We start from the raw sequence: 17,462 nt of genomic DNA, 5'->3' as shown, positions 1-17,462 counted from the left end.
GAAAAACGCCGGCCTGGTGCTAGAGGCTGGAGGGTCACAGAGAAGCACTTACACGCAGATCAAAGCGCAACGCTTCAGAGCAACGAAGCCCGCTGCCCTCCGATAACCCCGCGCGCCTGCCTTAGTTTCACAGCTTTATGCCCCTTTTCTGAGAAAACGCTGCTTTCCTGCAACCTCCTTTACCTTATCTGTGAAACTGCGCGAGACATATGCGTGGCTGGCATCGAGCAGGACAGCTAATTACAAGCCCCACTTATCCCGTTACTGCATTACTCCGAGCCCAGCACAATGCGAGTGCCCAGATAGCATTTTTGTGGGAGATAAACAGTAATATAAGTGGCGGAAAAGGAGGCCTTAATGACCCAGATGAGTCCTTAAATCAGGCCACAGCTCTTCTCGGGTCTCGGGGCGCGGCGGTGCGAGGACCCATTAGGCGGAAACGCGATCCCTCCTCCCCGGCTGATAGGAGCGTGAGCAACAGCCTTTAAGGGTAAAGAGACACCTCTGGTCAAGGCCGAGGTTAACGGGGAAAGTGCTGAGGGGAGCGCTAATGCACAGCTTCATCGGCCCGCTAAGTGGTGCATTAAAAACCAAAGGGGTTGGGGGGAGAAAAAAAAGGAGTAAATCGCAATCTTAATTAGAGATGAGGCTCGTCATACTTTTTTTTTTGGGGGGTGGGGGGGGGTGGAGGTGGGTGATGCTGGGTGTTAGTTTCTCTGTTAACTTCAGACTTATTCCTAAACGCCCCCGGGGCTTCACCTTCATGAATATTTCAGAGTTCGTTTTTAAAACATCCCGCCTTCCCCTCCAGCAGGGCGGACATAAATTATTCAAGCGCGCAGGATAAAGAAAAAGCCGCTGCGATAAACAATCCCGAACGATTATTAGCGATGGACGCAGCGGAATGTGTGGGCAGCCGCACATGCCCATCTGGACAAAAAGCCACCGCCGGACAAACCGCCAGCGCCGGTTCATGGACGACTCATTGACGTGTCAAAGCCTTGCGCCCCTGTAGACCAGACGCATTCTGGTCCATTCCGAGCGCTCGCTGTTGGCCCGACCTTCGCCGCTCCTGCCGCGATGCACCGCCACCCCACGTGAACAATAGAAATTAAACAGAACGATTATGGAACGGCGTCATGGAGTTGCCCGGGATAACAGACTGGCAAATTATCTGCATGGGAAGCGTGTTTACCCAGCGCTCGGAGAGGCGCGGAGGACCGCAGCCCCTCTCAGGTGCGCAGTCTCTGAGGCGCCCGCAAACGGGGGCCTCCTCTCACTCTCTCTGGGGCGGGCAGGAGGCATTCGCCGTCGCCGGCTGCTCTTTGAAGTTCAAGTGCTTTAAATTGCCCAGAAATAATACTCTATTAAGGAAGGCAAATTAGTCCCCCGTTTAATTATAAGCTGTATTCCAGCAGCAAGAAGCCGTTTGATATTAAGTTAATAACAATTCCTCAGGAAAAATAAATAAATAAATAAATAAAGAGGCTTCCCAAAGAGAGGAAGGCAAATAAAATTGCCATCGCGGAGCAGGAAACTCATCTGAATGCGTAATTGGATAAATTGAATGCGCTTAAGAGCTGCCTCTTTGGGAATGAGCGCCGAACATTTGTCTTGATTACGCTCTGGTGTGCGCGCGCGCATACAGAGACGCCACCAGACGGACGGAGAGCCGGGGACAGCGGTGCGTCGTGGCAAACAAGCCAGGAGAGAGTGAGAGGAGGTGAGGGGGAGAAGACAACACGCAGAGAGAGGGGGCGACGGCAGGCACGCCACGGGACCGCTGCATCTCCCTCCATTAGTCACCCGACAGCAAGGCACACAGCTGTCAAAACTGCACAATAATTACACGCCATACATGGTGGAACAAAGTGATGTCTTCCAGGCGCCGCCTCTGGGCAGGGACGGCCGCAAACGTCAGGTTTTCATCTCCCCGGCTCCCGCGATCACAAGCACACAGGCAAGGTTGAGAGACAGGCCTCAGGTTTACCCATTCTCAGCAATGCATCATGGGAGCAAGGTTCCGACCCGGTCCCCTCGTGCTCGCGTGACCAGCGTGGGAGCGCGACGCGGGCACGGGGCGGACGGGCTGGACGGACGGACAGGGCGAGCGCACCAGGGGCCGGACGCCTCTAGGCGGCTTACCTGGCTGATGAGGTTGAGCAGAGGCTTGCCCTCGGACCCCACCAGGCAGGTGAGCAGCTGCGGGATCCAGGCCAGCCACTGGATGGGCGGCACGCCGATGCAGTACTTGTCCACCGCGTCGGCCAGCGTGTTCTTGTCGTCGAAGCTGAGAAGCCAGAGCACCTGCAAACAAGAGAGACACAGAGCGGGTCAAGGCGCCTCCACATTTGCCATTCCAATTCTCACCTACCCTCTCGCTCCGTTTTCCAAATGTACTTGTGCCGTTCATTAACCGGAGCATAAAAAAATGACCTTCGCCGCAACACAATTCCCCATTACCTAGTTTTTTCCCCTGACACTGAATTTCTGCAGTAGGCTAGCACGTTAGTATTGGGTAAATGAGTAGAGAATGTATATCCACAGGAGGATTAGAACAGATACAACTTCCTTTCCGATTGATTTATTGGCTGACCGCAAATGTGCCTTGCCACCTATCACGCGTGTGCACTGCAGTATTTCCTGCCCAGAATGTGTTAGCAAATCCATATCTCGGGGAGAGGGGTGTCAATCAAACTCTTCCAATTCGTTCAGCTGCTTTCACTTGAGCCGCAGCATCCCCACTCTGACTGCAAACACTGTTCCAATGCTGTGGGTACATGTGGCCTCTTAAATGTTGGGAGAGATAAGGGCAAAATACACCACATATCATGATATTGAAGTATATTACATGTGTGAAAAAAATACTTATACAGTACCAGTCAAAAGTGTGCACACACCAAACACTTTGAAATCTGTTTCTTAGACTAATATAAATAGTGTGTCTAAACTTTTTCTGAACAAATTCTTTTTATACTTTTTGGCTGCTTTGAAGAATCTAAATTATAAGATAGTTTTGATAGTTTTAACATTTTTTTGGTCACTGAATAATTCCATTTGTGTTATTTCATAGGTTTGATGGCTTTACTATTACTCTAAACTGTGGGAAATAGTAAAAATAAAGAATAAAAGTTGTGGCCAAACGTTTGACTGGTACTGCAGACAACCGACATACTGTTACATCAAGGCATTATGTGATGCCAAAGAAGGGTACATTAGTGAAACCTCTCCATCACAGTCCAGACCTCTCCAGAGAAAGTATGTATTATAGCACCTCCTACTGGTCGTAGGGAGGAGCTGCCTGACAGGGAAGGATTTTCACAGGTGACCACTCAATCCCCTTGAGACACTGATGGAGACATTAACCCTTGACCCTCACTGTGAACAGGCAAGGCCACACAGCTTGCGGGTAATTACGGGTAATCACCGGGCATCTATTCTCATTTATCACCTGTAAATTGCACAGACATCCCTCCAAATATGCAAAAACAAGCCTCTTTTTGTGCACAAACACATTCACCGAACGCTGGTCCTGAGGAAAATTAGAAGAAATTACTAGAATTATTTTTCACAGTGCTTAATGCACAGCAGACTCCACAGTAAGATGCCTTAGCAGATCATGTTTGTCTTTTCTACCAAACAAACATTTAACCCATAACCTTCTCTTCGACCGATAGTTTCTCTTTGGCTGCGCAGGATAATAACCGCTCAGTGTATTTACGGTATTGCAGGAAAAATACAGACTAAGAAAAGGTATTAGGCCCCAAATACGTTTAAGCTCTCTCCACACTAGCATTTTATAACCATGCCAAGTGTTCAAACACAGCTCTGAATGTTCTCAGTTTACATCCACACGTAATATGGTTTGAAGCTATATTCTACAGGCGGTTATTGGACTTCGCTGTGGAGGTGGTTTTGAACAATTTTTAAATCATAATCATGTTAGCTCGGTGCTCTGAAGACCTGTGGAATCCTCTTATATCATACCATAGCTTCACAATACCATACTGCTCAGTGAGCAACCTAGCATGGACAGCTAGCTGTTGTACATCAGCAAATTTTGTGCATTTCAATTCACTGCCTCTGTTAATATAATAGTACTGCTGAGGCTAGGAAGCTCAGTTATTAGTATGCACGTCTTGAGAAACTCTGGGAAGCTGAATTGGCCTAGATTCCTTGTTTGCTTCTCAGCTTTGGAATATTAAATTCATTTATGAGGGAAGAATTTTTGGTGATCACATCAGTGTGTCTTTCTGTATGACCACTAGCATGCACAGTGCCTTCGCGGTTTTAAGGGCTGTGTTCTGTGTACAGCTGTTTGCCATTACAGCCCATTAGGGGTGGCATGTATCTGTGATTATAAAGCATCCACACTCCTGAGAATATGAGATTACATCGTCTGACGACATCAACAGTTATGATATGAACATTTCTTACATCAATTGATTGTCTGAGGTGGTTATTAAAAGGCATTTCTTTTAGAAATTTACAAATCGAAAAACCCAAAAATGTATGTGGAGACAATTTTTTAAATACCCAGAATAAAAAGGTGATTTAGGACAGTTGTATTATATTATTGCAAATAAAACTGTATTGTGTGTTGTTCCAAAGGGTGAAAAACCGCATCAGTTGAACTGGGATTCTATCAACGATGCTGGTATGCTGGGACTTCAGTGCCTGAGTGCAAACTGCCCCTGCCCCATAGACTGCACATCAGAGCAAGGTGCACTGATTGACTGATCCGAGTGTTTCATTGTTAGAGGGGGTCGGCTCGCATCGAGCTCGTTGGATTGGAGTGACAGGGTGGAATTAAGCTCTTAACCTCAGAGTGGAGGCATCCAATTCGACTCCTGTAGGGGATTTATAGTAACAGAGAGAGGGTAAAGAGAGGGGTGAACACCCACATCTCGCCCCTGCGCTTGTGCAGATTAGTAATCCATGTAATCACAAACCCCCTTACAGGTCACTAGTTTGGGATGACCCCGTGTCTCCTGAGTGAAGGGGGCCTGTGGGGGGGGGGGGGGGGGGGGAGTGACTGAACGACCCACTCAGCTACCGCACTGAGCTCTGCACCACTCTTCTCTTTAACACTACTTCGTCTGCTCTGCAGTCCTACCAAGCCGATGAAAATCGCCTGCAAGCATTCCAACAGGAGCAAAGCAGCGTCAAGCAACTGCGCCACCCAAATAATGGCTATCAAAACCCAATCAAGGAGGCTGCCATCTTCACATCGATCTGGCGATCCATATTCTACGTCCCTGCCGCCGCAGGCGTGCAGGAGCTCACACCTTGGCCAGGTACTTGCGGGACTTGCTCTCGTTCTGGTGCCGGCAGGCGTGCAGGTAGCAGGTGATGGCCGACACGCCCAGGTGGAGCTGGCGGTCCTTGACGAAGATGTTCTCCAGGTAGTCTCCCCACATGGCCCAGGCCTTCACCAGGACGTCGTGCATCTGGACCGCCGCCGAGAACGCCTTGTTCGCCTCCTCTGACCTGTGGGCGGCACGCGCAGCGCAGACATGAGACAGACATGAGACATTATACATCTGCCCCCAGTGTGAGGCACCCATTGGTGTGCAGTAAAAATGTGAACCCGTTCTGCCGAGCTCACAGCCTGGCCCCGCGGGGGTCAAGCACAGCACCGTGAGGCAGGGTAACGTTAATAAGGCACATACCAAACAAAGGGAAGATAAAGCAATTGCCTCTGGCGTATTATATAAACATCCTGGCGCAGTAGTATGCCGGGGGGCTGAAACTAAAACTAGATTAACTCCATTAAGAAACCATAAGCTGCTGATTGCAGTTTCACTCGCACACGAGCGCTGTGTTCGTGGCTTAAATAAGACTGGAGAAGAGGCCCTGAAAGACAGGCGCACCCAGCCAACAGAAGCAGGCTCTCACCTGAAATCTGCTGACTGAGTCTAATACTGTCGCATCAGCTCCGTTCCTGTTTTTTTTTCCATGCATGTCATTTGAATAATTGTTTTTCAAAAAACCTCTTTTCACGGCATCGATTTAGAAGCGGAGGGAAACGCACCCTGTCATGAGCTAAAGCGCCAGCAGACAGGGCTCCACAGAGCCCACCAGCCCTCCGCAGCTTGGCCATCTCCTCTGGTTCGGGGAAGTTCAAAAAAGCAGGCACTCTACAAATGAGTCCCAGGCCAACCGCTTATAATGTGGAAGCGTAATGAGTTCTTGGCGCGCAACAGTACTGAGCTTGATTGCAAGGGGAGCCAGCTCCCTGCGATACACTCCCGTGTCCTGGCCGCTCTGAGCGTGTCAAAAACGACACAATTTCCAAACGCCAAAGAGGGCGGTAACTCATCTCAGGCCAGCCGCACCCTCCCTTTTCTACAGGTGTGTCCACGCCCAACTGTTTTGTATTAGGGCACTGCGAGAGCGCCACGATCACAATACACACCGCCGAGGACAGGGCGGGTTCTGCGAAGACTCCGTAAATTACTATTAAGTTAATTATTCTCTGGCACACATTTAATAAGCCGTCCCCATTTGTCTGCCCCCAGGAGGGCCACCATCATTTAACAAATTACAGAGTGGAGCCGGTGCGGGTAGGGCGCAGGCCCAAAGGGTGGTCCCTGTGTTCTGCTGCCAGACACCCAGAGAGAGGCCACCGCCACTCGCCGAAAGCCATCAGTCACAGGCGCGTGGGGGGGACAGTTCGCTTTGGCATCTCCCAATTGGCTATTAAAGAGTTGATTGGCCGGCAGCGGCTGTACTGACCGAGCTGATGTGCGCTGATTAGAACCCAAAACGAGCTGTGGGCACAGCGTCTCCGCCGAGCCTGACAAACCGTCCGACGGGGATTAGGGTCGCGCAGCGGCGCTGCGACAGAACGGGGCGACACGATCCTTCCGAGTGTGTGCAAAGTGACATGAAGCGCGTTTGCGATGTTGCGTAATGATGCATCTGTGTTAACACGATTATCTGCGTGGCATGTAGGTGAATGGGCCGGGGGTCTGGCGGTGATTTGATCCGTTGCAAATACTGTTCAACAGAGAGGGGGTGGCGGCGGTGGGATTTATGATTAAAAAAAAAAAAAGAAATCCAAAGAAAATTGAGGAAAAAATTGGATGAAAAATTACCACCGCTGCTTCAATCTACCTGCCACTGTGTCAATTAGGGGGAAAATGCAGCGCTTAATCTCTTAATCTCTCTCAGTATCCTGTTCTCGGAGGCTTTCAGATCGTGCTCTGGACAACCTTGGGAGGGAGAGGGGGAACGGAAGAACAGTAAGGGGGGAGGCCTGGGGCGGGCGGAGACTTTCATCATGAAGCATCAGTGCGGCTTTATGTCTCTGTAGAGGTGTCAGATTGGCATTTTAGAGGTGTACGGGAAGGGGGGGAGGGGGGACCTGCCTGGTTACAAGGGCACAGCCCTAGACTGCAACAACAAATGATAAATCGGTCTGCCCGGAGGTTGCGGGCAGTGGCCACAAAACTGTCAATACCACCAGGTCCACGCGTCCTAACGGCTCAGTCAGCAGGCGTAATGAATTCAGGGATCCTGCACCACGCAGATCGGACAGATCCTCATTAGAGCAATCCTCCGTCCCATTAGGACAAACTCAGCACAGCTCCCCCGCAAACCCGCCGCAGCTGCCAGAACACTGATTAACATTAGGAAGGGAGCGGGCCTGGCTGGGGATTCGCTCTCCGCCGCCCAATCCTGCAGACAGATGATCAATTTCTTATGTGTTCGGCACAGACAACCTAAAGATTTCAGTAATGTGAATCGGGGACCAGAGGGAGGGGAGTGGGAATCTCTTACCAACAAGCAAACAGGAGAAAAAAAACCTAATCGCCCCCTGTATATAACGCCCAAGAAGAAAAGAATTTATATTCTCAAGCATGTAGCAGCCTCATCTGGCAGGAGCTTGTGTAGCAAAAAAAAAAAAAAAAGCCCTTTTATGTCCCAAAACTGGCTTTATGTATGCCTTCAACACCTCAAAAAAAAAATTAATGACTTAAAAAGCGCTTTCATGTGTCAGGGGTTTGTGGGCTGCTCGTCAGGACTTTTGTTGCTGATGCCTGAGAAATGGAATGCTTCTCGAAATCGCAGCTTTGGTCTCCGCGGCACCCCCTCCCCCGTCTCCGCGCCCTGGACTCCGCTCCGCGAGCTGGAAGCGCTTCTGCAGCGAACTCCACAAACATCTGCTTGAGGAGCCCCAGCAGCATGTACTGGCAAAAGGACCGCTGTGAAGCCTCGCTGGGATTAATGCATCACGCCGTGTCCATAGGGGAAAATTACCCAGCTTCATACAAACAGAATAAAAAATGAGCGTAATCCCGGGCGCAAATGAAGATTGTTATCCAGATGCGGCTTCCAAAAAGCCTGCAGAGCTGGTAAACACTAATGGAGACAGATCAATCCCATCACCCTAAGGTTTAAGCGTGCCCCAACAGACAGACTTGCGATTAATCCTCCTGTCATATTGATTGTTAATAAATGCTCGGCTACCCGTAATTAATTCATACAATGCTGTATCTGATCACTCATCGTGGCTGGAAAGTGGCAACTGTTTACGGGCTGGATCTTTTTTAAGCGAATGATGGACTACGAGAGTCAGTGTTTGTTCATATTTGGAAGTAGGCAGTTGATTAAAAGGCAGTGAGGCAAAGCTGGTATTATCAGTTATTGTATGGAGACAATTACGACTTTCATGGAAGAGGTCAGGAGGGAGATGGATAGAAAGAGACAGAAGAGGAAAGAGAGAGAAGGGGAGCAAAGAGAGAGAGAGAGAGAGAGAGAGAGAGAGAGAGAGAGAGAGAGGGAGAGAGAGAGGGAGAGAGAGAGAGGGAGGGAGGGAGGGAGGGAGATGGAGAGTTTGTGTTTAGTCAGACAAGGTTATCGTCTCACTGGGCAAGTTAATACTTGTATTCTGCTGGCCTGGACAGACGCTTTGGTGGAAGGTTTAATTCTCGGGGACGTAGCATTCACACGCCCCCCACTGTGTGTGTGTGTCTGTGTGTGCGCGTGTGTGTGCGTGTGTAGAGAATCTCACTAAACCTCATGGGCCTCTGATCAGACTGCGCGAGATCCGACAGGCACTTTCAAACAGCAATGAGGGAACATGTCCATCCTTCAACGCTGCTCAACCTGAAAACCTTTAACGCCTATTTTGCCGGTTGAAATTAACATGTTTTCCACAGCAACGTGCCGTGTGCATCAGCACAAGGTCAAAGCGCTCTGTGAATCCGCAATGGCACCACTATTACCACGTGACACCGCAGACAGGTGCCGCTTGGCAGCACACGCCGTCCCCTCATCCCCCCCATCGCTGCGCCGGATTAGGGCTTACTTGTTGATCTGAGCCAGGAACATGCCCTTCAGAGCGTAGAACTCGGCTGTCATCTCCTTGGTGAAGTACTTGAGGTTGGTGGACTCGATCACCTCCAGGCCCTGATAAAGAGAGAGAGTGACAGACAGGGTCAGGGCCTTCAAGCTATCAGTCTATCTCAATACAGGGAAGTTTAAGTGAGGAGATGTGCAGTGTCACAAGCAAAGCTTACAAAATAAGGTGTGTGTCATTCAAATAGCGGGAGTGAGTTTTCACGCACATTACATTTTGCCATGACACACTGCCGTAGATTACCGCATTCACACATTGTATTTGACACAGTTTGTCGACAAATTTGTTCTTATTCTGAAGCATATACTGCAAAACAATATGTGTTTGTTAGTGGAAATAACACACATGAAACGTGCCCCACTGAAGAAGTGTTACAACCCCTTCCATCATCACAGGTGTTAAGACTTTATCAACAAGGAAAGTTCACGGAAATGTCTGCGGCTGGAAGCACAAAGAGAAATGATGGAGTCTAAAATTGGAGTTCCAGTTATATGAGTGAAAAAGTGCCTCTTATTAAGCCCAATGGCACTTTAATGACTTGCGGGCTGTTGGCTCTGCCTCAATTAATCAGACCCGCTCTCTAGGCTAAAAAGAGGATGTTCCAGCCAGAGGGGAGATTTTTACACCACGCACCCCCAAATGGAACAAACACCAGCTACTCTTTCTCTCGGCGGAAAGAGAGGGGGGGTCAGGTTTGGAAAGAATGAGGGCACCTTTACAGTAAATCTCTCCCTTTTTTTCCCAGAGAAGACCATCCTCAGCGCGCACAAAATTAATATCCGAGGGGAGAAATAATTAGACATCCCCGTGTACCAAGCGCTCGTAATGAGTGGCTCAGGTGAATTTCTTTGAAGTGGGTTAAAGTGGAAGTTTGTCGGAATTCATGCAGCCAAAACCGTTCCAGGAAGAGCAATAAATGACACTGGGTGAAGCAAATATGCCTCACTTTGCACATAAACAACGAACCCCTGAAAGACAGGGGCTTGCCAGTCTGGCCAAAATGGTATTGAACAAATGGAAGGACGGAGGGACGGCAGACCGAAGGGCGGGTCTCTGCTGCTCACCTGCATGCACTCGTTCTTGCCCATGACTCCGGCCAGCTGCAGGTAGCACTTGACCTGCTGGCGGATCTTCTGGAAGCAGTCGACGATGGGCACGGTGGGGATGGTGTGGATGCGGCTCAGGATGTCCAGGGCCACGTTCACCAGGCCCTGCTTGCGCGCGATCTTGCCGTACTGGATGATGGCGGAGGCCGAGGCGTGCACGCCCAGCATGGCGTTGTTGGTGTTGGGGTCGTGCTGCGTGTTGGTCTCGTAGGCCGTAACGATGGCTGAACGGGGAGCCAAGGACAATGAGCAATGTCAGAGACAGCAAACATGAGAAGGGAACATTTTTAACCTTGTTACATTACATTACATTACAGTATTTTGCCATTTAGCAGATGCTCTTATCCAGAGCGACTTACACAGGTTACAGTTTTTACGTTACTCACTTATACAGCTGATTATTTACTGAGGCAATTCTGGGTTAAGTACCTTGCCCAAGGGAACAGCAGCAGTGCCCGAACCAGCAACCTTTCGGTTACAAGTCCTGCTCCTACCACTATGCAGCACGGCATTTATGACTGCACAAGATGGGAACATGCCACACACATTCGATAAAAGCACCATCACATCTGTTTTACTCAAGCAAAACTATCAAAATTCATGTCTAGACATCTCAGTAGGTCGTCGCAGACAACAGGTTTCCATTTGCCACCCTTACAAACAGTCTGAAAGTCACGCGGCGTGTGGGTTTTTTTTTTTCTTTCCCCCTGTCCCTTAGACGTGCGAGTCATTTCCGAAGTGACATTTAGATTGGCGCACGGTGCCTCGGGGGCCGTGTGAAGCGCTGCCCTTTCAGGATTAGGCCCACGCTGGGAGCGCCGCTTCCCCGCGGCTCGTACCCTGGTAGTGGTGCTGCCGCCACATGAAGATGCTGCTCCAGTGGGAGAGGTCGTCGGACACGATGGGCAGCCGGTTCCGCCAGGTCTTCACCACCGTCTTCATGTCGTGCAGGCTGGTGTTGCGGCCCAGGTTGGCCGGCTGGAGGCCCGCGTTGATCTGGGCCGCCTCCTGCAGCTCTATGATCTGCTGGGCGGCCTGTTAAAAAAAAAAAAAGAAAAAGGGTATGGGGGGGGGGGGGGACAGATGAAGAAGCTCAGTCTCATATCTCTGCCTGTGACCCTGCAAGCAGCTCTGCAACCCTTCCTCAGAACAAAAACATCCCGAATCCATTACTCCGCCCTGATTGGAAGCTTTAGCATTCCCCGTCAGGGGGAGGTCTGGCATGGCGTGGCGCTTAATAGACGGATCAAGGTATTTCGCACGCAATTCGCCCGATGTGCCAGCTGTGAAACTGCATACCCGATGTCCGTCCACCCCGACGATCCATCGCCGTGTCTAATCTGAAATGCATTTCGTGTGAGGCGGTGCAATTTGACAGCTCTACCAGACCGAGCAGAAAGGACTCATAAGAGGGGGGAATATGAGCCGCTTCACACCTTGATGCATCTAAGCCCCGACTCTTAAGATATGTGGCATCTGGCGTGATCGACCCATGAAGCAAAATTGATGAAGTCATCCATTCGCTATGTCAATCAATATGAATCCTTCTGATATCGATCAAGAGTTTGGAAAAGGCTTGTATTTTTATATTTTTATGGAGATCTAAAAGAGAGACTTTGGGTCCCGTGTACCTCAAGCTTGGCTGTCCTTAGAGAACCTGGATTTCGGGAGTGTGCCAGGTGGGAACACATTCACGTCACAACAGAATCTCCCTCTCACTCTGTCTCTCTCTCTCACACACACACACACACACACACTCCATTTGCTTCCTGCAGCTGTTGTAATGAACTAAAAAGACTACAGACGGAGACACACGCGCACACACACACACACACACACACACAGGAGAGGAACACTGATAACAATGTATTCAATTCTAATACCCACTTTAAAAGATAAATGTCCTAAATCAGGCCACAGACTCACCAAATCAAATCTCTCGAAACAAAATAAATTAGGCAATACAATATTTTTCACAATTATCTGTTAATATCAGCTGATGCCAAGTTATAACCTTCATTCTGAGTGCCCATTCATCATGTAAATTTAATTTTCTTGCAGGTATTTAATCAAACGATATCTGATGGAGAAAAGTAATTACCACCGTTCTAAACTTACTGCTGCACTCCAGTCTCCCTGCCACCCTTGTCTCTTTTAATCGCTTTTATTGGACTTTCTGGGAAGCCTTCTTATAACCACACATTTTGGGGAGAAAAAACAGACACAGTATGAGTATATTTTCATTGCAAATTGCCTTTGGTGATTGATGACCGGAGCGCATTTTGTCTACGAGGACAACAGCGCATAATGTGGCAAATAATTTTCTGCATCTTGATCAAAATGTTTAATTTGTGTAACGCGTTAATTTACGCGAGGTCCGGTTTTCATTAGACGGGCTTATATTTTTACGCCACCATAATTCTTCAGTCCTGTCAGTGTAATCGTTGAGTAATAAACATGTCTCAGTCGCACAGGCAGAAAGGAGTACGTTGACAATTCAAGTCTGTGAAATTCGCAAGCGACTTCATCACGGAGCGACCTCGCCCGGACGCAAAACTGAGCAGGTGCAACGCGAGCAACGCAACCAACGCGGTCGCACGGACTTTAGATCAACATGTCATCAAAACGCGCCAGGCAACACCCATCCATGCACGCATGTAAGCAGCAGCAGTGAAGGGGAAAGCCAATTTCCTCGCATGGACTTGGCAGTCCGGAGTGCCCTTATCACAGTTTAGACAACCCGGCACTCCCCCCCGGCATCCCCTCTCCGCAGCCCCGGGGTGGCACAGAGACCGCCTGTCACATTCTGGAGATGATCCAAGACCAGAACTGACAACACTACTAACCCCGTCACCTCCCTCTCCCTCCATCCCTCCCTCTCCCCCTCCGGGCTGGGCCGAGGGCGGGCAATGCACACCCATCATGACAGTGACAGCCTGCACTTATTTTCCCTGAGATTTTAGGCCTATGCTTTTTCAGGCCCACATGCTACAGACTGCATCCAGGCTATGTGGGGCAACGCTGTCTCTTGCCTTCAGCTTTTACACAAATATACCCTGTCTTGACCTGGCTATTTAAAAGAGAATCTATTATCAGACATGTTAAAAAAATGTAAAATTCTAAAATTACTCACATCTACAAATAATGTGCTGGACAAAAATTAATTAAAAGTGCTGAATAAGCTCTCAAAAGCATCTGGCACATCTACAGCTCAAAGTTGTAGAAACCCAATGGTAAAAAAGTTGAGCAGTTTGGCAAGAGTATCTTTTCTCTGTGAAGAAAATTGTTCCCATGGACAAACTGCACATTTGCTGCTTGAAACCACTGAAAACCTGGTTTGTGTCCAAGTGATTGGAGGACTTACTGAGGATAAATACAGCTTATTGCTGGACTTGTTTGCTTTTCACCAAAGAGATACTACAGATACTTCTAAGTGCCGGTTTGCCAAACGCCTCGTTAATAGACTGGTGCTGAAGTATAAGCTCCACAACTTGGGCTCTTGCACCGCAGATGTATGGGACAGACATCACGCATCATCATACTCGGCACCATACTCGAACCAGAAAGATGTTTTCACGCACGGCCTCCATAATCACAGTGACAAAAAAAAGTGTTTCTTCAGAGTTAAGGGATAAATTTAAGCAGGCACCGTCCCCCCCTGGATCATCTGCCCGTGCACCGGGCATGGAGCCGGACAGCCGGCCCCACGTGTAAAATCCTGCTCGCAACTTTGACAGGTCCTGGGTGACGGGGCCACTTCACTGTTCCAGCGCTTCCAATTCACTGGACATCAATTCAGCAGCCGGCTATTGTGCATCTGCTGATTGTGTGCATGGTTCAGCCACCAGGCTCTCGGGGCCCCAAGTGCTCACAATGAATTTTAATAAAGGCGTTCCTATTGAAAACAGCTATGTCCTATTCAGCGCTATCTCGCCGAAGCCGAGAGGTGAAAGAAATGGCAGCGTGGAAGATTATTCCCCGCAAAGCCACGCACTGCATAAAAGACATATGCTTGAGTGAGGGAGTTTATGACCCACTTAGCTAATTACTAGAAAGGCCAGTTTGGTGGTTTTTTTTTCTCAGCAATTGCACTAAAAACACTACTCTTTTTTTAATACAACTGTTACGCCTCACTCCAAACCCATTCAGCACAACAGACTAACATAAACACGATTCAGGCCTTTTCTGTTGACCTTTTTAAAAATGGTGACGAACAGGGTCATACGCAAAAAAGCCAAACTACAGATCCTTTATTGTGTGGTAACTAATGAGGGGGTCTCTGTAAGCAAGCATCTGATGTGGAAAATGGTGACTCAGGAGTTGGGTGGCATTTGAGCATTCTTGATAAAAAGGCAATTTAATGTTGCTGGCTCCCGACCTATGCTGTATAAGTAATCAATAAATACACACCAGTCCAGTGCTCTATTAAAGAGCTGACTGCCTTTGCATTAAAATTCAAGGTGTGGCACAGGAAATGTACTACCTTTCTGGCTACATCCTCTGTGGGCTGATATGTCTTATGCAGAGTGAAGGTCAACGACAAAAAATTTTAAAAGGATTATCAGCTAGCCTATAAATGACTAGCGAGAACAGGGTGGCAAAAGACCTGTTAGCTAGCTAGGTAACAGATCCCTAGTGAAGACAACACAAGTGACGTGTCACCTGTGTTTGGTAGACACTGATATGTAACTGAACATGTGGCGTTGCTTCAGAATGAGACATCTAGGCAGCAGGCATATAAGAATCCTTTTTATTCTTGGCTATGTCATGGAATGACACTTTAAATACGTGTCATTCATATTAAGCAGCTGCATAAATTTCTCTAGGTGTAATATTAGCACCAATTGAAAATTGCACATGAACTTTAAAAGGTTCCTTTGAAAGAACTGGCTAGAAAATATATAATGAACAATACACACACACATACAAATATACAAAACACTAAACTGAGAAATTAAAGTAATATCACTTTCACTTTTTTGCATGTTTTACAGACATAATCATGAAGACTGTCATGATTTCATGTGTACCTTTTGGTAGGTCATGTCATGCCTTCGGTCTGCATATAAGGGCAGCTCCTCACTCACCTGCAGGAGGGGCGTGTGGACGTGCGAGACGATGTGGGGCAGCCTCCTCCACTCACGGATGGCCAGGCTGCTGGCCATCTCCACCAGCCGCTCAATGAAATTCAGCTGCTGCTCCTCCGGGTGACAGATGGCCAGGTAGCCCCGGTGCATGTTCACCTTCCAGGCCATCTCCTTTGGACAGCTCAGCTCCACCTGGTAAAAAACAAAAAAAAAAAACAGGTAAACAAGGTAAAGACACACAGCTGAGCTCCACCTTCACCAGGAGGCACAGACACACAGCTGAGCTCCACCCACCAATGAGGTACAGACACACAACTGAGCTCCGCCCACCAATGAGGCAGAGACACATACCTCAGCTCCAAACCCTGTGTTCACCTCTACCATCACACTGCAGAATTATTTCAGCACATTTTGCTGCATCCAAAAAAAAGTTTCAAAGGATGTATATCTGGGGAAAAAAAGCTGGCTATCACTTTTTAGACTGTGCAGGGCCCCCCTCCACATGAACCTCTCCTCGGAAAATGTTTGTATGCATATGCGTATGCGTGTGGGCAGGCCTAGCTCTGCCAAAGAGAGCCAGCATGGGATTGGGTTCTGTCCCTCTGGGGTCCTGATGGTGTGCCAGGCAGCACGCCATGGCTTTAATCTAGCAGCAAATTTCATCTTGCAGCAGGCTTGCTCCACTCCCAGGGACAACAAAATGTGTCACGGGAGGTTTTCTTTTATGTTGTGTCTGGGTAATCTAAAAAAGCAAATCTGTTCCCTAATGCAGCTTGACCTCTGAAAATTCAGAGCCCATAAACTGCCACAAATCAGACCCCAAACACAAGAGGCACCAGGTGGAACAGCGCGCTGTCGAAAGCACATTGATATGTATTGCTAAAAACTGAAGAATAAGTCAAAAATCAAAATTCATCTGAAATAAAAACGTCCTGGCCGCTGATGCATCATGACCAGTGCAGACAATGCTCTATCGGTGCGTTTGTGTACTGTCAAACTGCCGTGAAAATGGCCGGAACAGGAGGAGTCTGAATGAAAGAGGAATGCTCCAAAACTAAAGAAATGTTCAGGTTCAGGACTGGTTCCTCCATCAGTTCTTCCTACAGTGTTGATCAAATGCTCAATGCACGTGTACCCTCTAAATTTCTGTAAAACGTACTTCAGCTGCAGTATCAAAACAAGCAAACCTTTCAATTATAAATTTGCAACCCAATGAACTAAATCTCAGCATCCCCCACCCCCCCCCCCAACCACCACCACCACCACCACCACCACCACCACACCCACATATAGAGGTTATGACTATTGTGACGAGAAATGGCAGACTCACATTAAAAGGGGGGTTGGAAATAAAACCGAAACATTCTCGAGGCTGTGAGGCAAACTAGCGAAACACAGTTAACCCGAAAGACGTAATTACAGCGATCGGTCGAAGCGCACACATCACAGGTTGGCGATTGATGAACGTCCCAGAGACAGTGCTGGCCTTATCAGCTCCACTTTAATTGAAAGCCAGGACATTTAAAACTTCCTCTCAGCCACTGCTTCCAAGTAGCGGGGCGGCTTGTCTCTGAAAACAAATCGCTCCCCGGCAGATGTTTGAGCAATTATTCAAGGACGGATCCGTAAATATTAGATGCAAACCACAGCAAAGGGGGAGGGCGGAGGGAGCTGCAGCGGTGGACAATTTAATTAGGTGTCACCTTAGGCAGAAAGCTCAATGGATGTCTTCCGAGTCTCCTTGAAGGAGAAGCTGAGCATTGAGAATGCATCTGTTACTGGCTCGTTCCTTTTCAACTTTCTTCTAGGCCTTTTTTCGGTCTAAAGAAAGGCCAGAAAATTAACCTCTCAACAGAAAGCCAGCTTTCCTGTACCAAATACGCCCTCCAAATATTCCTCTTA

The 17,462-nt window shown here is 48.5% G+C and overlaps 1 protein-coding gene across 2 annotated transcripts in view; it reads right to left on the bottom strand.

Annotated features, from left to right (window-relative positions):
• Positions 1-17,462, bottom strand: part of LOC118773138 (transformation/transcription domain-associated protein) — a 94,811-nt gene that overhangs the window by 22,662 nt on the left and 54,687 nt on the right. For both annotated transcript variants that reach the window (XM_036521936.1, XM_036521927.1), the window contains 6 exons: positions 15,561-15,752; positions 11,313-11,508; positions 10,432-10,697; positions 9,317-9,417; positions 5,289-5,490; positions 2,146-2,307 (listed from right to left, as the gene is read on the bottom strand). In XM_036521936.1, coding sequence (XP_036377829.1) covers positions 2,146-2,307; positions 5,289-5,490; positions 9,317-9,417; positions 10,432-10,697; positions 11,313-11,508; positions 15,561-15,752 — 1,119 coding nt within the window. The remainder of the gene's footprint in view (positions 1-2,145; positions 2,308-5,288; positions 5,491-9,316; positions 9,418-10,431; positions 10,698-11,312; positions 11,509-15,560; positions 15,753-17,462) is intronic.

The sequence above is a fragment of the Megalops cyprinoides genome, chromosome 1 (genome assembly GCF_013368585.1).
Source record: "Megalops cyprinoides isolate fMegCyp1 chromosome 1, fMegCyp1.pri, whole genome shotgun sequence".
NCBI classification, from domain to species: domain Eukaryota; kingdom Metazoa; phylum Chordata; class Actinopteri; order Elopiformes; family Megalopidae; genus Megalops; species Megalops cyprinoides.
This window is presented reverse-complemented; position numbering and strand designations above follow the sequence as displayed.